A 27,248-nucleotide genomic window follows, 5' to 3' on the forward strand; every position below is an offset into this window, starting at 1 on the left:
AAGTTGAATATTCTAAGAATAATGGACTAATGACAAGAATTTAGGCATTTTTAGGGGATGATTAGGACGTGTATAAATCCTATTGAATGACCCCGAAGTGGTGAGTAAAATTCCTAAACCCGGATTAGGACTGTTAGTGCGTTTTTCTGGACTGGTTTAGGTATTATCGGTACAATTTGGACTGGCTTAGATAGTATCAGTGTGTATTTCGGGACTGGGTTGAGGATGAATTGGTAGAAATTATCATTGGGAAATTTAGTGGATTAATGAGAATTATTTGGGGAGATTAATTGGATTAAATGACCAATTTAGGAGCCCGTTGGAAAATTACCGGGTATGTCCGGGTTGACTGATTGTACGTCAATTGTGCTTAATTGTGGTTGATTTCGTACTGCTATGTCGTATGTGGTGTGGCTGATTTTATGGAGTGCGATTGGCCATTGTTTGGTTTATAATGATTTACTGATTTGTGAATCGCACGTTAGGCCACACGGTATTAATTGGGCCAATTAAGCACGTTTTGTGACATTGGGTGTCTGAATTATATTGGTGCTCGTGGTGCATTGCATTGCATAACATGGGCACGCATTGCGTATGCCAAGAGTGAGGCATGTGATGAAATTGTGCGAGAATGCGTGTCTACCATGAGCATGTGATCACCTAAAATACCCTGAAGCGTTATACGCTGGGTTCAGATAATAATGAGTTGTGTGATCACCTAAGGACCTTTGGGTCATGACCTTCGGGTCGATACCGTCCTCATGCACTTTGAAGCAGGACGATGCCCGGTACGTCCGGAAGACGACCATCCTCATGCACTTTGAAGCAGGCTCTGGTTCGTAAGGAGATCAGTGTTGCGCCTCATGCACTTTGAAGCAGGCTAGAGACACTGGGCCAGATCGGTTGCTGCGCCTCATGCACTTTGAAGCAGGCTAGACGCACCGGGCCGTGAAAAATTGATGACTCGAGTCGTAATAAATAATAAATTGGGCGATTGCCAGTGTGCCAGTGTGGGCCAGTGGGCCGGGAAATACACGTGACATGTCGACGACATTTGCATGCATGAACATGCATGGACCGGCATGCGAGTGTGTGAGCCTCGGTGCATGAGCATGTGATTGGCGTACGTGTGATAATGTGTGCCACGTACGTGCCGTGATTATTATATATTGAACTGCCTAACTGCGTAGGTCGAGGATTATTTGATTGTTGTTGCACTATGATTTCACATATTTATTTTCCGGTCAGGAGATTGCATGTTAGCCTAGCCTAGGTTTAGGGGGTCATACTCGCTGAGATTCGTCTCACGCTTGTGTAAACCGAAACATTTTCAGACTCCCAGCCGTAGGATGCCGAGGACACCACCACTTTTTGGGATGCTGCATTTCATCCAGCGGTCGTTGAGCGTGCACCCCCGTGGAGACGGAGCAGATCGGAGAAATGGCTGTTTGGTTATTCCTAGGAGTTGGTGTTTTATTTGAGTTGTTGGAGACCTTGTAAAAAGAGCTTTAAAATAGTGATATAAGTATGTACATATTTTCTGCGTTGATCGTTGTTTATTGCTTGACTATCCTTAGTCTCATGCGATTTATTGTATGGGTGTATATATTTATTTATATACGTTGCTTCCGTATGTATTTGATCTCTGATTGGGCGTTGGGTCGGCAATGCTTCCTGGGAGCGTTGCACCATAATCGACCATCGACGGGATGTTGCGTTCCAGTAGAGTACAGGGCATGACAACCCATCTTGAATTGGTATCAGAGCAAGGTTAGCTCGGTCCAATTTGATCGAGGTTTGGAGTGATAAGGAGCGATGAGACCATGGGTAGCCAATAGGGTGACCTCGTGTGCTACATGCATTTCCAGACCATTGTGCATTGATTGTGTTTGGATTGTTCGGTGTGACCCTTGCAGTGCAGGTGCGGCAGGACCTGAGGTGAGTATGCGAACCCCTTGGGTGATGTGTTGGATAAATGTTAGGCCGTATGCTGAGTGTTGATTGTTGTTTGATACCTGCCTAGGACCTTAGACCAGTTAAATTGGTTTAAGTCTCTAATTCCTTAGGGGGTTATAGCAGGTAGGTGATCAGTGAGATTGTAAGGATGACAAAATGAGGGGTATGAAAGCCCAAGAGTAGTCGAGTGCTGTAGACCATGAGGCTGAGACCTAAGATTCGAGGTTGTGACTCAGATCCTATTAGAAAGGGGGAATGTGTGGGCAGGCAAGCTCAGGAAGGGAGCGCCATTATTGCCTAGGCTGTTGGGGCTGCAGCGATTACTGTTGTGATTGGAAATAATGCCAGTAGGGTTAAGCTCACATAGTGGCTAATAGGCGAGTGCATCAACTGGTGGAATAATCTCTCGAGTGAAACTTTCTTAAGTTCAATAGTAAGGGTGACCCCAAGGTTGCACCGGGATTGATAGCGAAAGTTGAGAAAGCCTTTGAAACATTGGGGTGCACCGAGATGAAGAAAGTAAAGTTGGCGGTGTATCCGTTTCAGAATCATGCCAGCTGTAGATGGCCTTCCACCAGGGATAAGACATCCCCAATGAGTACAACTTAGATTTGGGCCATGATTGTTAAGAGTTCCTATGGGAGAATATTTCCCGGAGACTGCCTAAAAAGGGAACTGATGGAGTTTATATGACTTCACTGGGGGCAGATGACTGTGGAACGATATGGAAAGGAGTCCGCTTGGTTGGTTGAGAATCCACAAGACAAGGTTCGGAAATTCCAAGACGGACTGAAGTCGGATCTCCGAAACCTAATACTTTCATTGAACATCGGGAATGATGTGAAAATGCTTGAATGAGCTCACGTGATAGAGCGAGATTAGTGAGAAGGGGCAACCACTTCTGGATCATGGTATGCTCAGAATAAGGATAATCGTCGCTTCAGGAAGAAGTAAATGGCATGGAAACAGACTGTTCATCCCATCGGTTAGGGAGGATATCAGAAAGCCGAACCGTTGAATGAGCCGTTCTGAGGCTTGCATCGAAAGTGGGAGTCGGAACAACTAGTTAAACTAGACGGGATTGAGTCTGTTGTACTTGAGTCACGTTTGGTGTGACGATTCGTCATATGATAAGGTGATGGTGTCATTGAGGTGTCCTAACTGTAAGATAGTAATTGATAGTAGAGAAAGGAGTGTTGACTTGGTAGTATTGGCCATGTACGATTTTGTCGTGGAGATTGATACGGAGTGATTTGTAAGGCAGAAAGCTGTAATGAATTCAGACAATAGGGTAATCCAGTTTAGTCCGAATGGACATTCTAGGTTTGGATTTCAGGAAAGTCAAGGAGGAATCTCGATTCCTTGGATGCCCTTGCTTGAGGTGATTAGATGTCAAATGAAGATTGTAAAGGACGCTTAGTGGGCGTGGTTGACCTGATCGTGACGGAACTAAAACTGTATAACTTTTCGAGGTCTTTCCTTAGAAATTTTAGGGTTGCCACTAGAACGAGAAGTGGAATCGTGACAAATTTGGCCGGGAGTTGAACTGATTTCGAGAGCATTGTATTGAGTGTCCTTGCCGGAAATCAAAGGAATTGAAAGTTCAGATGTAAGAACTCGGGGACAAAAATTTTATTCGCCCTAGTGTATCTCTATGGGGAGTTCCTGTATTTGGTATGAGAAAAAAGGACAGGACTTTGAGATGGTACGTAAATTACCGGCAACAGAACCAGGTAACAAAAAGGAATTAGTAACCATTACCGAGGATCAATAGCCTGTTCGATCAATTGCAATAAACTTTAGTGTCCTCTGAGGTTGAATTATGGACGGATGTCACCGGCAAAGAATTCAGAACGAGAATGTTCTTAAGATCGTGTTACGGACTGGAAATTTTTCGTTAAGGATATGACAAGGGGATATAATTACGACTGCTTAACAGACGAGGTATGGGCACTACGTATTCATAGTAATGCCCATTGGTCTAAGGGATGCCTCGCTGTTTCTGTGGGCCTAATGAACCGAATGTTCCAAGAATTATGGGATTAGTTCGTAACGATTTTCGTTGATAATGTATTGAGAGACTCGAGGAGCCTGGGAACAAGAAGCAAGTCTGACTGAGGTGTTGCGAATCTTGAGAGAACACACACTCCATGCCAAGTATGACAAGTGCGAATTTTGGCTCAATAGAATAACGTTCCCTGGACATGTAATCTAGGGGAAATGGAATTACAGTGAACCCGACTAAGGTTGAGGAGAGGACTAAGTGGCCAAGATTGATGCCAATAATAGAGGTTGGCAGTGTTATAGATTTGACTGACGATTATCGACGTTTTGTGGAAGATTCTCGTTGATAGCCGTGTTATGGGCACGACTGAGTGAGAAGGAAATCCGTTTGAATGGAATGATTACTGTGAATAGAGTTCCCAAGAGTTGAAGTGTAGGCTGATGATTGTCCCAGTATTGAATATTCAACCTGGACCGGGAGGATTCGAGGTCTATAGTGACGCTTCACTAAGAAGATGTAGATGTGTGTTGAGGCAACACGATAGAGTAACAAATTATGCGTCGTGCCAGTTGAGGCCGTACGAGATGATTTATCTGATGCACGACGGAGAATTGATTGCAATGATCGGTGTCGCCATGGAATGGCTAGACGAGTAATAGATGCGTTAAGTCGTGAGTCGATTGAGGCTTATGGGGTGATCAAGGAATGAACCTTGTTAGGAAGGCTCAGGGACTCGGAAGTTAAATTTGAGGTAAGCCAAATGTTGAATCTATTGTCCGCTTTGAGGATTAGTTTGGAAATCTAGGCCCAGAACAAGGAATGGCATTATGTGGATCACAAGATACGAAGAGTCATTAAGGTGGATGCCGATAAGCGGAAGTCGAATTTTCATGTATTCGGGGATAGAAATTTTTGAGGTTCTAAGGGTGAGTGTGTGTACCCGATGAGGCAAAACTCGAGGAAGAAATCTTGAGTGGAAATTTCCACAATAAGTATAGTGTCCACCCAAGTAGTACCCAGGGTGTGTCAAAACTTGTAGCAACATTACTGGTGGAATAGTATAAGAATAAATGTGGCCAAGCTCATGATCAAGTGTTTGACGTGCCTATGAGAGATGGCGCAGCACTATAAGCCGGGAAGGCTAATGTGACCGTCGGAAAATTTCTAATGTCAAAATGGGAACCTGTCCCAAAGGATGTTGTAGAGGAATTACTGAAAAGTCAGAAAGGACATGATCCATTGGGACGACAACTGATAGACCGATTAGGTTTGTGCACTTTTTGGCAGTGCGAAAGGGACTTTGAGTCGGACAGATAAGTAGAGTCGTCAGAAAAATTTACACAATCAGAGACGACGACTTTTAGATTATTGAGATTGGGGACCAAATGTGAGTCAAAGTGTTCCCTATGGAAAGATTACCCTAATATGGCAAGAAAGAAAGGTTGAGCCAAGGTATGTCGGATTGTTTGATATGCTGGAAAAGATTGGAAATCTGACCTATCGATTTACCTCGCCGCCTAATCTGTCCTAAGTATATGACGTATTCCACAAGTCGATGTGGAGAAATTATGAATCAAATATGACCCACGTTAAGAGAAGACAGACGTAGACGACGAAGCATCGTACGTGGAGAGGTTAGTGTAGCTTAAGGACAGAAAGGATCATGGGTCACATAATAAGATAATCCCAATGGTCAAAGTTGTCTGAGAACACCACGGAACTGAAGGTGCCACTTAGGAAAGCGAAGAAGCTATGAGACGTCAACACCCCCACTTGTTTGAGGAGTAAGTGTAGATTACAAATTTCGAGGACGAAATTTTTGTAAGGGGGGAAGAATTGTAACAGCCTGAATTTCGATGTAATTCCGGGATCAATAAATTGACCATATTTCGCATTTCATTTTAGTAAGTCTTGCCCAGAGCTGATCACTCTCGGGATACTAACCAATAGAGTATGGCTAACTAGGAAAATGGTACGTGGACCAGGGACCCAATCGTGAATTGGGCACCGATCTCGAGAAATGATGAGAGAATATTATGAACCAGTATGGACCGATCTTAGGAAAGGTAACGGATCTGGTTTGGCCAAGGCCAACGATGTACCATCGGATCGCAGGTGATTCTACAAGACCGAAAGTATACGTGGCCAACCAGTCTTGAACTTGAACCGAGCGATCGTGACCTCTGGAACTAATGATAATTTCTCATTCTCTCAATGATCGAGACCATTACGATATGGATAGCCCTAGGTCGATATGCGTAACTCCTAAACAGCCGCCCGTTAATGAGAGACCCTGAAATTGAAAGTTTAGCGAGTTTTGTTCACGGAATTGAGCCCGGATTTCGAGGTCGATTTTCGAAGGCTTAAGAGACTATTTTTGGGAATCTGACGTCATATTACGCTGGCCACACACGTTTGGGGTTAGTACGAGTGAAAATTGGAATTTCGGTCCGGGGGTGAGAAATTACGGTTTCGCCCCTGTGGGCACCGAGGCCGGATTCGGAGGCCGTTTGAGGTTATTTTTCGCGGCCAATGTCATTTTGGGGTGGCCACGCACATTTAGAGTGGTTTTGGCCAAAAAGTGGAATATCGACAAAAATTGGAAAAATAATATTATTTTATTCCCGAAACTTTGCAGTCAGTTTTCGAGGACTTAAAAAGTGAATTTTGCGATTCCGACGCCATATTATGTTGGCCATGCACATATGGAACGCGTGTGTGCGAAAATTGGAATTTTGACCCGGGACCGAAAAATTACCAAAATGCCTTTGGACCCATTTTTGGTAATTCCGAATTTTGGATTTAATTAGGGGACTAACCAAGGTGAGTTAGGGCTAAACCAGGTCTGGTCAGCTTGGGTTAAGGATCAATGACCATTTTACCCCTAAATTATTGGATGAGAAGGAAGGATAGCCCTTGGATCAAGGGCAAAATTGTCCAATAGCCTAAGATAATGACACTTGGAACCCACTAAATCAATTGTTGACCCTTATTTGACCGGATCACTCTCTCTCCAAAGCAGACCATTCGGCCAAATCCCCCGAGAATTTCCTTCTTCTTTCCCATTTTACTGTTCTGCAGTTCACGTTACGCTCAAAATGGTACTGTTCACGCGGAACAAGTACCCAAATGAGAGCTGTCCCCGCCGAGCAAGCACCACCAGCACCCTTTCCGCCTAAGAACGCCACCTCGCCCATTTCCAGACCGAATGAAGCAAACAAAGCAGCAAATCGCCGTTTCCGTCGTCGCCGCGGACCGCCGGCTTGCATCGGAACGCCGCCGTCGATCCTTACCGTTCGTCGGTGATCGACCGCCCGTTCCCGTCGTCCCGAGTCGTTAATAGGCGAGTATAAACCCCAAACCCTTAATTAGTCTAATTGTGTCCTTAGGGGGTAATTAGGGGTTAATTAAGCTCATTTAGGACCTAATGATGTTTATTTGGGTGTAGGATGATTATGATAGGTCATTAGGGCTTAATGAGGTTATTTAAGTGTGGATTAGTGTTCAAAACAGCCCCTGTTCTGGTACTGTTCACAAAGTACCGAAATTGTGCATATTTGTCTAAGTTTTGCACTAATTGAATTCAATGATTCAAGGCTTGAAATTAGACAATTCAAGTGTTAATTAAGCTCATTTGAGGCTTAATTATATGTATTTGGTGGTTGGATATTTGGGGTAGATGATTAGGCCTTAATGAGATGGTTTAAAGGTGGTTTAGTGCCTAAATGTTAATTTTTCTTGGTACTGTTCATTCAGTACCGAAAATGCCTAATTTGTGCCCAAGTTGAATATTCTAAGAATAATGGACTAATGACAAGAATTTAGGCATTTTTAGGGGATGATTAGGACGTGTATAAATCCTATTGAATGACCCCGAAGTGGTGAGTAAAATTCCTAAACCCGGATTAGGACTGTTAGTGCGTTTTTCTAGACTGGTTTAGGTATTATCGGTACAATTTGGACTGGCTTAGATAGTATCAGTGTGTATTTCAGACTGGGTTGAGGACGGATTGGTAGAAATTATCATTGGGAAATTTAGTGGATTAATGAGAATTATTTGGGGAGATTAATTGGATTAAATGACCAATTTAGGAGCCCGTTGGAAAATTACCGGGTATGTCCGGGTTGACTGATTGTACGTCAATTGTGCTTAATTGTGGTTGATTTCGTACTGCTATGTCGTATGTGGTGTGGCTGATTTTATGGAGTGCGATTGGCCATTGTTTGGTTTATAATGATTTACTGATTTGTGAATCGCACGTTAGGCCACACGGTATTAATTGGGCCAATTAAGCACGTGTTGTGACATTGGGTGTCTGAATTATATTGGTGCTCGTGGTGCATTGCATTGCATAACATGGGCACGCATTGCGTATGCCAAGAGTGAGGCATGTGATGAAATTGTGCGAGAATGCGTGTCTACCATGAGCATGTGATCACCTAAAATACCCTGAAGCGTTATACGCTGGGTTCAGATAATAATGAGTTGTGTGATCACCTAAGGACCTTTGGGTCATGACCTTCGGGTCGATACCGTCCTCATGCACTTTGAAGCAGGACGATGCCCGGTACGTCCGGAAGACGACCATCCTCATGCACTTTGAAGCAGGCTCTGGTTCGTAAGGAGATCAGTGTTGCGCCTCATGCACTTTGAAGCAGGCTAGAGACACTGGGCCAGATCGGTTGCTGCGCCTCATGCACTTTGAAGCAGGCTAGACGCACCGGGCCGTGAAAAATTGATGACTCGAGTCGTAATAAATAATAAATTGGGCAATTGCCAGTGTGCCAGTGTGGGCCAGTGGGCCGGGAAATACACGTGACATGTCGACGACATTTGCATGCATGAACATGCATGGACTGGCATGCGAGTGTGTGAGCCTCGGTGCATGAGCATGTGATTGGCGTACGTGTGATAATGTGTGCCACGTACGTGCCGTGATTATTATATATTGAACTGCCTAACCTGCAGGGTCAGAGGATTATTTGATTGTTGTTGCACTATGGTTTCACATATTTATTTTCCGGTCAGGAGATTGCATGTTAGCCTAGCCTAGGTTTAGGGGGTCATACTCGCTGAGATTCGTCTCACGCTTGTGTAAACCGAAACATTTTCAGACTCCCAGCCGTAGGATGCCGAGGACACCACCACTTTTTGGGATGCTGCATTTCATCCAGCGGTCGTTGAGCGTGCACCCCTGTGGAGACGGAGCAGATCGGAGAAATGGCTGTTTGGTTATTCCTAGGAGTTGGTGTTTTATTTGAGTTGTTGGGAGCACTGTAAAAAGAGCTTTAAAATAGTGATATAAGTATGTACATATTTTCTGCGTTGATCGTTGTTTATTGCTTGACTATCCTTAGTCTCATGCGATTTATTGTATGGGTGTATATATTTATTTATATACGTTGCTTCCGTATGTGTTTGATCTCTGATTGGGCATTGGGTCGGCAATGCTTCCTGGGAGCGTTGCACCATAATCGACCGTCGACGGGATGTTGCGTTCCGGTAGAGTACGGGCCGTGACAGTTAGTAGGACATCCCTCAAGTGCTCCATGTGTTGACGCCCATCCGGACTATATATGAGTATATCATCAAAGAAAACTACCACAAACTTGCCAAGAAAAGGTTTGAGAACCTGAGTTATCAAACGCATGAAAGTACTGGGAGCGTTAGTGAGTCCAAACGGCATGACAAGCCATTCGTACAAACCCGCACTTGTCTTGAAGGCCGTTTTTCATTCGTCGCCAGGGCTGATGCGAACTTGGTGGTATCCACTTCGAAGGTCGATCTTCGTAAAAATCTGTGATCCAGCAAATCTGTCTAGCATATCATCAAGTCGTGGAATCGGAAACCTATACTTGACAGTAATACGGTTAATGGCACGACTGTCTACACACATACGCATGGTGCCGTCTTTCTTTGGCGTGAGAAGCGCAGGAACTGCACATGGACTTTTGCTTTCACGCAAGAAGCCCTTTCGAAGGAGATCTCCCACCTGCTCCTGTAGAATCTGATTATCCTTCGGATTCATTCGATAATGCGGCAAATTAGAAAGACTAGCTCCTGGAAGAAAATCAATCTCATGCTGGATATCCCTCAAAGGAGGTAATTAGTCAGGTAAATCCTCAGGCATAACATCACTGAATACCTTTAATAAGGGCTTAAGAATGTCGGGAACACGAACCACAACTTGCTGGTCGCCCTTGTCCACAATCATATACATCCTTCACGCTTTCGGATGTTCATCATAACCCCTGCATTCTGCTTCTTCACAATCTGAGGGGAATTACTCTTTGGTCTCAAAGTAATTTTAGTCATTTTCCACACAAAAGAATACGTATTCTCCCTAGCTTGGTGTGTAGCATCAACATCATATTGCCATAGCCGACCCAGTAAAACATGACACGCATCCATCTCCATAACATCACAGACAATAGTATCTTGATATGATTTCCCGATCAAAATAGGTAAACGGCATAATTGGTTTACCTTAAGTTCTGCTCCCTTGCGTATCCACCCGATCGTGTAGGGCGCGGGATGCTGCTCCGTCTTTAGTTGCAAGTAATCCACCAAGGCCTTTGACACTATGTCTCGCAACTTCCGCTGTCAATAATGATATCGCATACTTTGCCGTTGACAGTACAGTGAGCGCGAAAAAGCTGATTCCGCTGGGTATCTTCTGTTCGCGAAGCAAGCAACAGACGACGCACAACACAATTAACTTGCTCGCCCACTTCATCTTCCACTCCCAATTCTTCTTCATTTTCCCAATCTTCCTCATACACATCTTTGTCATGTTCAACGATATTGGCCATTCTACGACGAGGACAATCGCTGGAACGATGGCCCAACTCGTTACACTTGTAGCACCTGATCGGTTGGGGCTTGGCATATGGATTCTGGGTATTCTGATTGGAAGTGCGATTGTTTGTTGCGACTGCTTCCTTAGGCGTCCCAGTAGTACCCCCTGGAACTTGGCTCGAATCAGGTGTTTGTTGACTAGAAGAACTTGTAACATCAGGCTGTCTTCCTTTCCCGAATGACCCACGACCCGAATAATTGCTACCACGAGTACTAGGGCTAGTCCTCTCCAATTGTACCTCAATTTTTAGCGCCATATCGTGGGCGTCTTCGACAGAGAATAGTCAATGCAAAGAAACCCGATCCTGGATATTAAGTCGCAAACCATTAATGTACCTAGCAGTTTGTTGTGCCTCGGACTCATCCAGGTTATTGCGAGCGGAGAGTCGAAGGAACTCTTCCGTATAAGCTTGGACCGATCTATTCAATTGTCGGCAGTTCTGGAATTGCTGAAACAACAGTTGCTCATAGTCCGTTGGGAGGAACCTCTTCTTCAACTTCTGTTTCATCTGACCCCATGATCGAATAGGAGCCTTGCCTTGTCGACGTCGCGTCAATTGAGTCTGTTCCCACCAAACTGAAGCGCCACCCTTCAACTTGTACGCCACAAGTTTCACTTGGCGATCCTCGTCAATATCCATAGCGTCGAAGAATTTTTCGACTTCCCAAAGCCAATCAAGGAAATCTTCAATATCCAAATTCCCATTGAAAGTAGGGAGATCTATCTTTAGTTGATACTGCTAAGGATCTCGTCGATATCCTCCTTGACGTCGATTCCCACGAACATGCTCCTCCTGGAATCCCCTGTATCGGCGACCACCATGAATCTGCATCTCCTAGAAATCATCGTCTTCGTCTTCCGTATCCTCGACATAGTCTTGACGCCTATGTCGGGAAATTCCTCCACGCCCTATAGCATCTTCGGGATCACGAACGACAGGAATTCGCTCGGCTGGAAGAACGCCAGGCGCATGATTTGTGGACAAACGCTGGATGGCATCAAGGATCTCTTGAAACCTCCGATTGGTTTGATCCACGAACTGATTGAACTCAGCCCGCGTAATAGGCTCGTTCTCACGGCCCTCAGCAGCGGGGAGATTGACATTCATGTTATTCACCATCATCACAGGAGAAACCTGCTCTGATACCAAATGACGCAGATAGAAGCGATAACTTGAAAAACTCTTCCACGATTCGACTGGAATTCAATTCAATTTCATAATATTTGAATACAAAGCTGAACGTCCTTTTATAATGATATGACTCCTAAAGATATCCGAATTAATGAAGATAACATCAAAGCAAATCAAATCTAATCAAATCTAATCTTATCTAATAAAATCAAATCTAATCTTATCTAATAAAATCAAACGAAATATTGATAATTAGAAATTTCCTAAAGTAAAAAAAAACTGCCTAATCAGCAAAACTGTCGAGATTTCCGGCGATTATGGCGATCACATTCTTCAAGATAATCACAGGCTAACTGTTTTACATCAATTGGATTCCAAAAAAAAAGAAAAAAAAAAGAACACCTTAGCTCAATTAAGGACACGTATAACAAAATTTCTGTTCCAAAAATATATTTATGAGCAGAGAAATGCGTTTGATAACGACATAAAATTTTTATTCTCAAAACAGAAATTCATTTTATAACAGCATAAAATTTCTATTTCCCTGATGGCGACATCAACTTGGCAGGGGCGACGCCAGCGGACGGCAGGCGACAACGACGGACGGCTGCGAAGGCTGGCAGCGGTGGTCAGTGGGCGGCAACGGTGTCGGCAACAGGGAACCGAGAGAGAAAGGAGAGCGAGTCGTGAAGAGAGAGAGGAGAGAGATGATTTCTAACAAAAATGAAAAAGTAAAAAATTTTAAGTTTTTATTTCTATCCTAAACCTACTTCTGAAACAGAAATTTGTTCTAGAAATAAAAAAAATGAAATTGCATTATGAAACGGATAATTGTTCCAACCTATTTCGAAACAGAAATTCTGTTTTTGAAATTTCTTCACGCGCACCCTGAACTTCAACACCTCATTCCATTAGTTACCACTTCCAGGACTCTTTTTTATGCTCACTATTTTTCTTTTCCTTTAAATATTAGATACCACATGACCGCTTTAACATATGCGTTGAAACAAGTCATCTAATTCAAGTTTCGAACATTCATTTAGAATGACTATGTACCTAATTTAAAGATTCATCCACATAAAATCTTAAACCTTTTACCAACTTGACTAATTTTCTGAAATTCTTTACCGTGGAGACTACGCTAGTCTATAGAAAATTTCCGAAATTCTTTGCCGTGGAGACTACGCTAGTCTATTGAAAATGTAGGCGAATGTCGCAATCAACTTTTTTTAGTAGAAAATAAAGTATGCTTTTGTTTTGGTAAAGTATTGCCGGAGGCACGAGGCAGGTTCGTCCATGTATGGCATTTGGCGGATGTCCCTATCGCGAAAATTTGCGGAGTCTTGCTAACAATGACTCAAATGGGCATTGCTTAGATAGTGAATGGTCTGAAATTGGGAAAAATACATCAGAAGTGTCAAAATTTATCTATGACCAATTTTTTTTTCGGATCACTTAAGTGTCAAACAATTTTTTTTTCAGATAACTTAAGTGTTAAAATATTTTTTTTCGGATCACTTAAGTGCAAAAAATTTGGCACTTAAGTGATCCGAAAAAAAAAATTTTGGCATTTAAGTGATCGTTTTAAAAAAAAAATTGACACTTAAGTGATCCAAAAAAAAAAGTTTTAGCACTAAAGTGATTCTCGTTGACAAGTTTTGGCATTTCTTGTGTCCTTTTGCCATCTGAAATTATTTGACTACCCGCAAATTGTTTCGATAGCAATACACATCTTGATTAAAAGTAAAGCAAATGTGACTTCTGTTGGTAAGGTTTCAAGAGACTTTGGGGATTCTACTTATAGAAATATGAAGGCGAAGTACGAAGATCAAGATGATATTTCCATCTTTCAACTGAAAATTGGCACCTTCCGAGCACTAGAATTCCTACACTCAACAAGTCACCGTACCACGCCAGCACGAAAAGTTAATCCGGAGATTTACGCCATCACAGTTACATAGAAAAGAAGAGAGAACCACGGAGTTACTTCACACCTGTATATCCAAGGAGCACACATTGCATAGCTCAAATTTTTCGTGTTTAATTTTGGGTAGACCACGCACAAGATCCTTGGTGGATAGCTTAGAAATCTGTCTCCTTGGTGGATAGCTTAGAAATCTGTCTCATACTCACATGACCTAGTTTTCTATACCATAGTTCTTTCTCATCCTTGATAGACATTAAGCAATGACCAACATCATAATCAACATTGAGTAGATAAATATTTCCATATCTAGACATCTTTCGTTTCGCGGAAAATAAATAATTTGCAAAACATTTTTTTTTAACAAAGATTGCTTATAAAAATAAATAAACGAAAAATATTTTCATTGTTCACAAATATGTTTAGACATAAGTTTTTGTCGATAATGAAAATATTTTTCGTGTTGAATTTATGTCTCGAGTTTAAGCCGTTTCTGAAACGTGACTCGCTTGAATAAATTTCTATAATTTATCTGTGAAGATATATATTTTCTGTTGGAGAAAATATTCAAAATTGCCACATAAAAGAAATCCTTCCGATGGCATGTACAGTAAAGGACCTCCTCAACAGAGAAGGAATATTGGTGGGCCCAGGTCAAAGTTATTTTGTTGACTCATGGAATTAAATAAAATTAAAAGGAAAAAGAAGGGCACACATATAAAAAGGCATTTATATCTTATGCGAGGGTCCCAAGCCGCACATGCACGACACGAAGCCGCACAGTGCTGAAGACGAGTCGCGTGAAGGAGAGAAGAAAGAACGTCACAGGAACGTTCTCGTTACAAGCCGTACGTGAGCGTTTTTAAGAAAATATTTATGAAATTATTTATTCTCGGCGAAACAATCAGAGTCCTAATAACTGTAAGTAATCGAGAGTTATCTTTGCTTACTCCAATGCATTCTTTTAAGCACCACCCTCGCTGGTCGATCATTTTTTTATTACAGTGACCATGATCAGGAATCTTCCCAGTTTACACGTCGAAAGTACACTGGAAAGGATGCGCCAATGATTCGGCCTTTGATCGTTAAAATACACATTTTTTTAATCTACAAGTATAATCAATATGAGGGACGCAACATCCGGACCGGCTTCTCTCCTTTACCTATACTCACCTATCAAACTGAATAAACGAAATAACTTATTTAGATCGTTTGAATCCAAGTTCCAATCGATGGCCGAGCCAGGCGATGACGACAAGCTGCTGAGGAAGATCGCCCAGTCATTCAAGGAGCTCACGGCGGTCCTGAACTCCGAGACGGCGGACATCGAGCGTGCCCCATTCTCCCAAGCCTGCTCTCTCGTGCTCCCTCTCATTGGCTCCCTCGGCATTGCTTTCAAGTTCGCCGAGATGGACTTGGCCCCCAAGGTATTATAGGATTCCGAGGGCTGCGACTTACACGGGTGCTAAATTCCTTTCCCTAACTCCCTCAATCATCGAGGTTAAAACTGTTAAGTTATGGAAGTGTTAGTAGCATCAGGGTTTGATGGCTGAGTTGATAGTATAGTAGTAGTGAGTGTACTGTGGAAGCTTGCAGAGGAAGGAAATTGAGTATTATTCTATTGACTTCTACTAAGGAAAAGGTTGGAATTGAAACCAACTCCGGTAAAGACCCAGTCCAATCAGGGCGGGGAGTGGTCGTCGGGGCCAAAGAGAACCTGGACAAAAAGCGGCTCTTGGCAAGCTTTGGGATTGGCGAAGAGGGCAGGGATGATCGAACTGTTCATCAAACAGAAAGAGAGCGTATTTGAGATATATATGTGGAAACTGGAATTAACTTGCAGATGCGCCCTTTGACTTAACGGTAAGCTTTGTTTTGAAACTGCAAAGTTAAATGCACTTAGGTGGGAGCATTATCAGGATGAATAACCTCTTGGGAATGTGCCCATCTGCACGCCAAAGGAAAAAATCATGAGGCTCGTTATGGAACGGACCAAAGCGGATAATACCTCAGTGAGTTAATATAAAGATGTTACAACCTATGATCCAACCAATTCTATTGGCCCACAGATAATCTTGCTCTAATTAATGTAAAGGAGCTGGATAACTAGCTTCAGGTGTCTTCCTGTGATTAGATAACTCCTCTCTTGGAGAATGCTGTTCCCTAAAAGTGATTTTGGGGTTTAAATTGGAATTTACTATCACCCTTCATTCGATTTTGCAATTCACACTGTTTGCCTTTTCAAATTTGTCTTCCGATTGACCATTTATGTGATGGTTGATCATCTTTGTACCGGAGGCAAATGTAAAATATTTGGGTGCTATGGAATGCTTTGGTTTTAGTTATTGTTGGTTTAGTTTTCGGGGACATCTTGGGGAGTACCGGAGTTTGTTGTCTTCGAGGCATTATGGTTGTCTATTGGGACATTTCGGGGATCTTTTCTGGGCTTGCAGTGAAAGTAATTCATCTGCATCTCATCAGTTCTGCATGAAGAAGAAAACTTACTTATCAAAACAGAAAAGTTCAGTAAAGTACCCGTCGGCAATTTTCTCAGATTCCCATCCATGTAAGTAACTGACTTCATTAAGTGCACATTGCCCTTCCCGGATATCCTTCTCGTCAAAACGCTCCTTACTCGAACGGAAGGCATTTCCAAAATTTCCTGTTAGATGCCGCACATCTAATGGGGAAACTTTGTAAAAAATGGGCAATACTATGTGCGACGTGCTCTTCTTGCCGTCCATGATACGAATGAGCTTGCGGAGGCACCATTTGCTCGAAGCATAATTTTCGGAGATGACAGGGATCGAAATCCTAGACCGTGCGATGGCATCGAAAATCTGTGAACCAAATTCCTCACCAATTGGGATGCTGATATCGTCCCTGAACATACAAAACGGTACAGTCCCTGCCCTCTAAAGCTCAAGAACACGTCGTATTGACCACTACCTACAACTGCGGCTTCCGGAGAGATGAATGAAGAAGTGGATGCTCCCTCGGTGCTCTCTTCCTCTTCTCTCTTTATCTCTCTCAAACTCTGCCCTCTGTCCATGAGGATCTGAGGTAGGAAGTTGAAACGAAACGTGCTTTTAGGATGCTTTTCTGTAAATGCTTGTTGGCTTGGTCCACTCCGAATAACGAGTACATTAATTTCTCCCCAAAATGTCCACATCAAGTACTTGTTCCGAAACACATATTTGAAACATGTTTACATATTTAAACACATATTTAAACAGATTGAAGTGTAATTAATCGACTTCGTTAAAACACATTTGAACAACTGCATAACTTCACGTACGTCAAGTCGAAATGAAAGACAGCTTTTTCTGCGGCTTAAAGGGATTGATGGACAAAGAAAGATGCTCTTAGGAAGCGTTTCTGCAAATGCTTGTAGTCCTTAACTTATCAAGCGAGCGAAGCTCGTACGATCCTCGGTCAGCTAATCGTGCGTACAAAATCAAGTGCTTGAGAATGTTCAGCATACCTCGTGTCCTTACAGCCTCGGATTCTGCTCACAAACAGGTGGAGTCAGCTTCTTTCGGACCTCACCCTCCAATCAACGTCAAGCTTGTTGGCTTGGCCCACTCCGAATTACGTGTTTCTTAATTTCTCCGCCTAGGCAATGACGACACGGCCTTTAGTTATGTAAGCTGACAGTCGTTTCAGTGTGGAAGATTAGGTGGCCCTAAAGAGGCCCCCAAAAAGCCCAAGTCATTTTTGAAACACATTTAAATATTTACACACATACGGAAACAGATTGAAGTGTAATTAATCGACTTCCCTAAAACACATTTGAACAACTACATAACTTAACATACGTCTACGATATTTAAAGATGGATTCTTTCGATTCACACCCAAGATATTGAAATATGTAGGAAACTCCATGGACGCATCTTCCTATGATAATAAGCTCACACGATGCCTTACCATAATCTCCGACCTAACTCTTATATTTTTTAGCCTAATATATAAACAACCCTAACTATGTCCACCACCTCGTTTTCGCAGCCCCTTCTGTCTTATCCCATTTTCATTAGCCAAACTAATGTAGTGTCATGTAGTTATTGCCCAATGGACCTCACCCTCTAAATGCCTGCACTTTTTGCCACCTTTAGGTTTAGTTCAATTTATCCTTTTTTCTCCATCCAAGATGCAACCAACTATTTTGCTAATTATTTAAACACACCCCAAGCATATATATAAAACTCTTCAATCCAAGCCAACAATTAACTCAGCTAGTTACGCTTGCAGTTCATATAAATTCAACATCAAAATTTAAGCTAAATAAGTAGGCATCAACCAACCGAATTCAAGAGTACCAAAATGAACGATCTAACTTCGTGCCCAGAGTTTTCACTTACCTGGATGGAAAGCTTTGGATGGACATGGAACTCGATTCTTTTCCTCACAACAAACATGGTCAGATCTTGACCTAACTTATACCAACACGAAAAGCTATGACCTAGGTTCCACGACGATCGAGTCTATTTTCCAACGGTATATGGCTAGTACACCAATTCTAAGTGTAGCTTACCGAATTTGGCTCTTTCCTAGAGGGTATCAGCTGATCCTTTCACCGGCGGGCATTCCGAAAAACGGTGTTTCGGACTCCTTTTGACCGACCTCCTGATATCTGTACGGAGTGAATTATCTACGGATGGAAAGCTCTTTGAGTCTACTGTCACTCTCCAGTTGGGGGTTTCGGCTGATTTTGACTCTATGGCCGTCGAATTTGTGATTTTCCTTGAAGCGTCACTCTGCTCAACAAACTCTCCCTTACTTCGGTGTGCTCTGTCTCTCTCTCTCTCTTTCTTTTCTCCTCCTGTGCGAGGCCTCTCCCTCCTTGTTTATCTTATCCTCTCGCCAACACACTCTCTCTCCCCCCCTCTCTCCTTTCTTTTTCTCCTTTCTTTCTTTCTATCTTTTCGTCTTTTCCTTTTCGACTCTAACGTCTTTTCTCATCATTTCAAACTCCACTTCACCTAATGTTACTACCTTTCTGTTTCGCCGAAAATGGCTTCCGTGATGAAATATAATTCACCGAAAGTCGTTCTTCGATTTTTAATGAAAGGAGACCAGGTTCTAGGTCTAATTCCGGACAGAAGTAATCCAGGCGTGATCAAATGATCTGATTGTCTTGACTGATAACACAAATTTCATACGATGATGAAATTTGACTTGAATTTTATAAAGCACCTAAACGAACCCGTCCAATTACTGGCGGCGTCCAAAGTTCATCGAAATGATATTACAAAGCTACTGACTAAGAACATAAACATCTGCAACTAAGGAAACTGAAAGTGCGAAACTAGTAAATAAGGATAAAAGATAGCATTTTGGTTTGTATGTGCTGGGGGGGGTGGGGGGGGGGGGGAGCTTCTGTTGGCAGCCGAGTGTTATTTATAATGTAGACTGGGTAACCGTCTTTGACATCATGTTCGATATCCATCGTTGATTTCATCTTCACCGTTCATTTAATGACATCTGTCCGCCAACTACTATTAATCTTATCTTTTGTCCAAAGTGATAACTGTTGTTGAGTTCTTTCTATGTTGACACCTGCTCTTCTTAGGATGATAACCGTCATCCAACTTTTCTATTTCTAGCACCTATCCTCCAAGATGATAACTGTTTATTGAGCTTATTTGTTCTCTGATATAATAACCATCATCAATCCCATTTGTCTTCTAATATAATAACCATCATCGAGCCCATTTGTTTTCTCGGACGATAACCGTCATCGAGCCTTTTCTCTATGTGACACCTGTCCTCCGGGATGATAACCGTCATCGAGCCTTTTCTCCATCTGACATTTGTCCTCCGAGATGATCACCATCATCGAGCCTTTTCTCCATCTGACATCTGTCCTCCGGGATAATAACCGTCATCGAGCCTTTTCTCCATCTGACACCTATCCTCCGGGATGATAATCGTCATCGAGCCTTTTCTCCATCTGACATCTGTTCTCCGGGATGATCGAGCCTTTTCTCCATCTAACACCTATCCTTCGAGATGATAACTATCATCGAGCCATTTCCAGCTTGACATCTGCTCTTCCAAAGCGTGGACTCTCATCGAGCTCTTTCTGATTTGACACATGTCCCTCTGAAGCAGGGGCCTTTGTCGAGCTCTTTCTGGCTTGACACCTATCCTTCCGAAGCAAGGCCTTCGTCGAGCTCTTCCAAAGCATGGGCTCTCATCGAGCTCTTCTTGGCTTGACACCTGTCCTTTTGAAGCAGGGGTTTTCGTCGACGTCCTCGATGAAAATTCCCTTGGTATTTTTGGTCCTCATTCATTGGTTTTCTCTGAATTTCAAATTTCCCGCCTGTGACTGCTAGTACTTGCCAGTTGTTTCGCTTGCGTGAGTCATCTAGTACAGGTTACGTCATCCTTTGACGTTTTCTTTATTTATTTTATTTCAAGTGTCGACAACCTAATTAATTTTAGGTGTCAACACTTTCCAACAAAATCATTATTCACTTTTTAACCGTATTTTAATGTTCACTTTGATCGTATTTCCTATTCACATTGACCATATTTGAATGTTCACTTTGACCGTATGTTCGTCTATGTGCTTGATCGGAAGTGACCCACTGAGTGTCCACGACCATGAATGAAGAAGAGCATTTAATCTCGTAAATTATGTTAGAAAATTGAAATTTAGGGATGTCACGGTAAATGCGGAAATAATTTATCAAGGACGGATATTACTGCGAGACGGATAAATAAGTGAGATTAAAGCTCAAGAATTTCGTGGTGAGATAATCAGTGAAGCCCTTGCGACCTTGCGAGTACCGGAGCCTCTATAGCTCAAGACAACATCGCAAGGATCGCTTTCCCCATGCCTGTTGGCATTGGATGGATGAACGAATATGTAGACGATTTGTCGGTGCCCTTATTTTCTGCATTTGTATCGCTTCCACTCGTTTTCCTCTTCTTGAGAGGGTTACAAGCGAACAAAGAAACAAGAATTCGGCAGCAGGGAACTGGGAGAGAAAGGAGAGCGAGCCGTGAGGAGAGAGAGGAGAGAGATGATTTCTAACAAAAATCAAAAAGTAAAAAATTTTAAGTTTTTATTTCTATTCTAAACCTACTTCTGAAACAGAAATTTGTTCTAGAAATAAAAAAATAAAATTGCGTTATCAAATGGATAATTGTTCCAACTTATTTCTGAAACAGAAATTCTGTTCTTGAAATTTCTTCACGCGCACCCTGAACTTCAACACCTCATTCCATCAGTTACCACTTCCAGGACTCTTTTTTATGCTCACTATTTTTCTTTTCCTTTAAATATTAGATACCACATGACCGCTTTAACATATGCATTGAAACAAGTCATCTAATTCAAGTTTCGAACATTCATTTAGGATGACTATGTACCTAATTTAAAGATTCACCCACATAAAGTCTTAAACCTTTTACCAACTTGACTAATTTTCCGAAATCTTTACCGTGGAGACTACGCTCTAGTCTATTGAAAATTTCCGAAATTCTTTGCCGTGGAGACTACGCTAGTCTATTGAAAATTTCCGAAATTCTTTGTCGTGGAGACTACGCTAGTCTATTGAAAATGTAGGCGACAATGAATGTCGCAATCAACTTTTTTTAGTGGAAAATAAAGTATGCTTTTGTTTTGGAAAAGTATTGCCGGAGGCACGAGGCAGGTTCGTCCATGTATGGCATTTGGCGGATGTCCCTATCGCGAAAATTTGCAGAGTCTTGCTAACAATGACTGAACTGGGCATTGTTTAGATAGTGAATGGACTGAAATTGGGAAAAATACATCAGAAGTGTCAAAATTTATCTATGTCCATTTTTTTTTCGGATCACTTAAGTGTCAAAATATATTTTTTTTGGATCACTTAAGTGCCAAAATCGAAGAAAAACGATCACTTAAGTGCAAAAAATTTGGCACTTAAGTGATCCGAAAAAAAAAAGTTTTGGCATTTAAGTGATCGTTTTAAAAAAAATTGATACTTAAGTGATCAAAAAAAAAGTTTTGGCACTAAAGTTATTCTCGTTGACAAGTTTTGGCATTTCTTGTGTCCTTTTGCCATCTGAAATTATTTGACTACCCGCAAATTGTTTCCATAGCAATACACATCTTGATTAAAAGCAAAGCAAATGTGACTTCTGTTGGTAAGGTTTCAAGAGACTTTGGGGATTCTACTTATAGAAATATGAAGGCAAAGTACGAAGATCAAGATGATATTTCCATCTTTCAACTGAAAATTGGCACCTTCCGATCACTAGAATTCCTACACTCAACAAGTCACCTTACCATGCCAGCACGAAAAGTTAATCTGGAGATTTACGCCATCACAGTTACATAGAAAAGAAGAGAGAACCACGGAGTTACTTCTCACTTGTATATCCAAGAAGCACACATTGCATAGCTAAAATTTTTCGTGTTTAATTTTGGGTAGACCACGCACAAGATCCTTGGTGGATAGCTTAGAAATCTGTCTCCTTGGTGGATAGCTTAGAAATCTGTCTCATACTCACATGACCTAGTTTTCTATACCATAGTTCTTTCTCATCCTTGATAGACATTAAGCAATGACCAACATCATAATCAACATTGAGTAGATAAATATTTCCATATCTAGACATCCTTTTTTTCGCGGAAAATAAATAACTTGCAAAATATTTTTTTTAACAATGATTGCTTATATTGCTTATAAAAATAAATAAACGAAAAATATTTTCATTGCTCACAAATATGTTTAGACATAAGTTTTTGTCGATAATGAAAATATTTTTCGTGTTAAATTTATATCTCAAGTTTAAGCCGTTTGTGAAACGCGACTTGCTTGGATAAATTTCTATAATTTATCTGTGAAGATATATATTTTCTGTTGGAGAAAATATTCAAAATTGCCCATAAAAGAAATCCTTCCGATGGCATGTACAGTAAAGGACGTCCTCAACAGAGAAGGAATATTGGTGGGCCCAGGTCAAAGTTATTTTGTTGACTCATGGAATTAAATAAAATTAAAAGGAAAAAGAAGGGCACACATATAAAAAGGCATTTATATCTTATGCGAGGGTCCCAAGCCGCACATGCACGACACGAAGCCGCACAGTGCTGAAGACGAGTCCCGTGAAGGGGAGAAGAAAGAACGTCAGAGGAACGTTCTCGTTACAAGCCGTACGTGAGCGTTTTTAAGAAAATATTTATGAAATTATTTATTCTCGGCGAAACAATCAGAGTCCTAATAACTGTAAGTAATCGAGAGTTATCTTTGCTTACTCCAATGTATTCTTTTAAGCACCACCCTCGCTGGTCGATCATTTTTTTATTACAGTGACCATGATCAGGAATCTTCCCAGTTTACACGTCGAAAGTACACTGGAAAGGATGCGCCAATGATTCGGTCTTTGATCGTTAAAATACACATTTTTTTAATCTACAAGTATAATCAATATGAGGGACGCAACATCCGGACCGGCTTCTCTCCTTTACCTATACTCACCTATCAAACTGAATAAACGAAATAACTTATTTAGATCGTTTGAATCCAAGTTCCAATCGATGGCCGAGCCAGGGGATGACGACAAGCTGCTGAGGAAGATCGCCCAGTCATTCAAGGAGCTCACGGCGGTCCTGAACTCCGAGACGGCGGACATCGAGCGTGCCCCATTCTCCCAAGCCTGCTCTCTCGTGCTCCCTCTCATTGGCTCCCTCGGCATCGCTTTCAAGTTCGCCGAGATGGACTTGGCCCCCAAGGTATTATAGGATTCCGAGCGCTGCGACTTACACGGGTGCTAAATTCCTTTCCCTAACTCCCTCAATCATCGAGGTTAAAACTGTTGAGTTATGGAAGTGTTAGTAGCATCAGGGTTTGATGGCTGAGTTGATAGTATAGTAGTAGTGAGTGTACTGTGGAAGCTTGCAGAGGAAGGAAATTGAGTGTTTTTCTATTGACTTCTACTAAGGAAAAGGTTGGAAATGAAACCAGCTCCGGTAATGACCCAGTCCAACCAGGGCGGGGAGTGGTCGCCGGGGCCAGAGAGGACCTGGACAAGGAGCGGCTCTTGGCAAGCTTTGGGATTGGCGAAGAGGACAGGGATGATCGGACTGTTCATCAAATAAGGAGAGAGCGTATTTGAGATATATATGTGGAAACTGGAATTAACTTACGGATGCGCCTTTTGACGTAACGGTAAACTTTGTATTGAAACTGCAAAGTTAAACGCACTTAGGTGGGAGCATTATCAGGATGGATAACATCTTGGGAATGTGCCCACCTGTGCGCCAAAGGAAAAAATCGTGAGGCTCATTATGGAACGAATCAAAGCGGACAATACCTCAGTGAGTTAATGTAGAGATGTTACAACCTATGATCCAACTAATTCTATTGGCCCGCAGATAATCTTGCTCTAATTAATGTAAGGAGGTGGATAACTAGCTTCAGGTGTCTTCCTGTGACTCGATAACTCCTCTCTTGGAGAATGCTGTTCCCTAAAAGTGATTTTGGGGTTTAAATAGGAATTTGCTATCACCCTTCATTAATTCGATTTTGCAATTCACACTGTTTGCCTTTTCAAATTTGTCTTCCGATTGACCATTTATGTGATGGTTGATCATCTTGCTGCTAGTGCCCTTACCGCAATTTTTTCCTATCCTGTGAAAAACAGGTTCGTATACTGGCAGACGCATCCAAGTCAATCAAGACCTTGCCAGCTTTGCTGGATCGCGATGTGGAAAGCAACTGCATCAGTAAACCAGGTTGCCATTCGAGACACCTTCTGAGGGTGAATCGGGCCCTGGACTTGGTCAGGGTATTCTTTGAACAGATTCTTGAATCAGAGTATGTAAATGACGCTCAGCTTTCTCTATTGTACTTCTTTGCACATAACTGCTACAAGTTAGCAAATGTGTGTTTCCTGGACTGCTAATGATATTAAGTGGTAGGAAAAGAAAAAATCCAGTATTTAGTCCATTTTCAACTTGTTTAGAGTGAACACAATTTCACGAAGCCCATAAAGCCACCTCCTAACAACCCCTTATCTTCCCACCAAGCAAATATTATAGGATATAGACTTTTGTGGAGTAAGAGAGGAGGAAAACTCCACAAAGTTGAGAATGGGCGAGGGAATAATGAATTATCTTTGAAAGAACTACAGTTTGGAAGTCTCCATATGTGTCTTGTGAAGGTTGCACAATGTTAGGCTTGCGGTAGCTATATAAGTATGTGGTCATGTCAATGTGACAGACATTAATAGGGAGGGTCTTAAAAAGATGTGCTTTGAGGAAATTACACTAACATATCTCTTCTAAAATCAGGATCTCCTATACGCCCATTTCATACTGTGTATATGGATCTATACAATCGGAGTTAAATGCAACAAAATGTTAAATCCCCAGACAGTCTATAACCCGACCGCAAAGGAGGAAACTGGTTTGGGTTCGCGTCACTATGAAGCCTACATCTTAGGTCTCCACGCTAGCTGGAACCTCTACAACAGAAAACTCAAAATGGATCATCTCCTTTTTTGATCTTATTGGGATATAATTTGGGTCGTGTCCCACTTAACAATGAGCTCAAAACTCAGGCGTATAATACTATTGAACAAGTTACCATGGAAAATGTATACTTTTTCCCTAAGCTAGATGAAATTGTGATGTCCTGAAAACTAAAGGAAAAATTTTGATTCTAGAACACCGAAGTTGGAAAGTGCACATCTTTGAAAGAAAGTTGGTGCTGAATTTATCCAGGATGGGATGGGAGGGACTCATGTAAAGTGGGTTAGACACAGGATATGTCTAGTCAATGTGCCTCTACAAAATGGAGTTCTGCAGTAGGGACAACACAATGAGAGGAGGACGAAGAAGACATGAGATAAAGAAGGATGTTGATTTATGGCGTTCAGGAAGGGTTAAAACTAAATAGTGGGTAAAAATGTTTTGGATCTGTTGGCTTTTCCTCATTAGCTATGCACTTGACATTGCTTTCATATGTTGTTATGGGTGATCTTTATGGCTTATTAATTTTTTTGGTAGGGGGGATTCCTACAAGGATGCAGCCAAAAAGGCTTACGCACAGGTTCTTGCTCCTTTCCATGGATGGGCCATTAGGAAAGCTGTAGCTGCTGCGATTAATGTCCTTCCCACAGCGGGAGACTTATTTAAGAAAGTCAAAGAGGATGGTGAGTTTGTATGTATTTGTAGCACTGTTTTTTTCATCCTCCCTCCTCTCTTCTTTTTATTTTGTCAGAACAATTAGGAAACATGCCCAAAGATACGTAGACCAAGTTTTGTGGAGTGCTGGTTAGCTCCTCTGTTTCTAACATTCTTTTTCTAACACCATCTTCTTCTCACAGAGAACTCCGCGAAGACTTATTTGCAGGATTACATTGTTGCTTCAGAAGCTGTCATTCTTTACATCAGCGGACTCTTCCTTTCTAGAGGACTAGGTGTTGATTTGAAAGAAAAGCCATGACACTTAAGTGAGCATCGCACAAAAGCAATAGCATTCAAGTTAGCACCATGAGATAGTTAAGACAAATGTAATGTCCTTGTTTTCCATTTCTTATGACTTGGGAAACATATGATATCCGTACTGATGTATCCGTATATACTTGATTGCATAGTAACATTGAGTTTGTCCATGGATCTTATTTACTTTGAATTTTAGACATTTTTTCATTAGAGCAAAAGGTGTACGAGCACGTCATGGTAGTACTATTAAAGGGCTGTATTGTTGTTGTTGGCCTAATCACCATCCCAGGCACCTTCCCCCTTGCAATTGCTATCGCCCGCCGCAACCCTCTCCCCCACCATCAATTGTTGTCGACTCGTCGCATGTCATTGGCCGCTGGTTGCCCACCACCGCACACCGGAGGATGCTTCCATCACCACCAATTGACCTACAGATAAAGTCGCACCGCATTTGGTCCACCACTATCCCCAAGTATTAGTGTCGTGGCCATCACCGACAGCCACCTTGACCCAACATCTGGCACCGTCGCTCGCTTCCATTGCCATCAATAACCGAGTGCCACAGTTGAGATTTGCCTGACGGCCATCGCCCCACGGTCAATAGTTGCTGCCGTCCTCGATCGTCAAAAAATTATTATTCTAGAAACCCTTGGACAAATAAGGTATCTTTCCAATTTACATACCAAAAAGAACATTTCTTAAGGATGCGCGAATGATTCAGCCTTTATGTGACTATGTCGTTAAAAGACGTTTTTATTGACAGGATTAATTAATCCAGTGACGTAACATCTGAACGAACTTCTTTCCTTGCATTAACTCGCCTGTCAAACTGTATAAAAGTAACAACTTGATTGGATTGGTAACATCCGAGCCAACTTCTCACCTTGCATAAACTCAAGCGATGGCCGACCACCAGCCACTGGG

At 42.0% G+C, this 27,248-nt stretch overlaps 2 protein-coding genes and 1 long non-coding RNA gene across 5 annotated transcripts; 2 read left to right on the forward strand and 1 right to left on the reverse strand.

Annotated features, from left to right (window-relative positions):
- Positions 1-15,109: 15,109 nt before the first annotated feature.
- On the forward strand, positions 15,110-15,687 carry LOC115668465 (uncharacterized). Its single transcript, XM_030589912.2, has 2 exons — positions 15,110-15,304; positions 15,439-15,687. The coding sequence occupies exons 1-2, from the start codon at positions 15,110-15,112 to the stop codon at positions 15,685-15,687; spliced, it is 444 nt and encodes a 147-aa protein (XP_030445772.1).
- A 1,161-nt stretch (positions 15,688-16,848) lies between these two features.
- LOC130135779 (uncharacterized) lies at positions 16,849-18,758 on the reverse strand. 3 transcript variants are annotated; one of them, XR_008815016.1, is made up of 3 exons: positions 18,414-18,758; positions 17,362-17,492; positions 16,849-17,055 (listed from the first exon to the last, which is right to left on the reverse strand). It is a non-coding gene; the product is annotated as an uncharacterized LOC130135779 (long non-coding RNA). The 3 variants fall into 3 exon arrangements; XR_008815014.1 differs by having other exon boundaries at positions 16,849-16,935; positions 17,362-17,562; XR_008815015.1 differs by having other exon boundaries at positions 17,362-17,562.
- Positions 18,759-23,327: 4,569 nt separating this feature from the next.
- Positions 23,328-26,601, forward strand: LOC115688562 (accelerated cell death 11-like). Its single transcript, XM_030614405.2, has 4 exons — positions 23,328-23,609; positions 24,521-24,693; positions 25,887-26,032; positions 26,207-26,601. The coding sequence occupies exons 1-4, from the start codon at positions 23,415-23,417 to the stop codon at positions 26,323-26,325; spliced, it is 633 nt and encodes a 210-aa protein (XP_030470265.2). The 5' UTR covers positions 23,328-23,414; the 3' UTR covers positions 26,326-26,601.
- The last annotated feature ends 647 nt before the right edge of the window (positions 26,602-27,248 follow it).

Source organism: Syzygium oleosum, unplaced genomic scaffold (genome assembly GCF_021117445.2).
Source record: "Syzygium oleosum isolate NSW1041296 unplaced genomic scaffold, Sole_v2.1 Sole_v2.37, whole genome shotgun sequence".
Lineage (NCBI taxonomy): Eukaryota > Viridiplantae > Streptophyta > Magnoliopsida > Myrtales > Myrtaceae > Syzygium > Syzygium oleosum.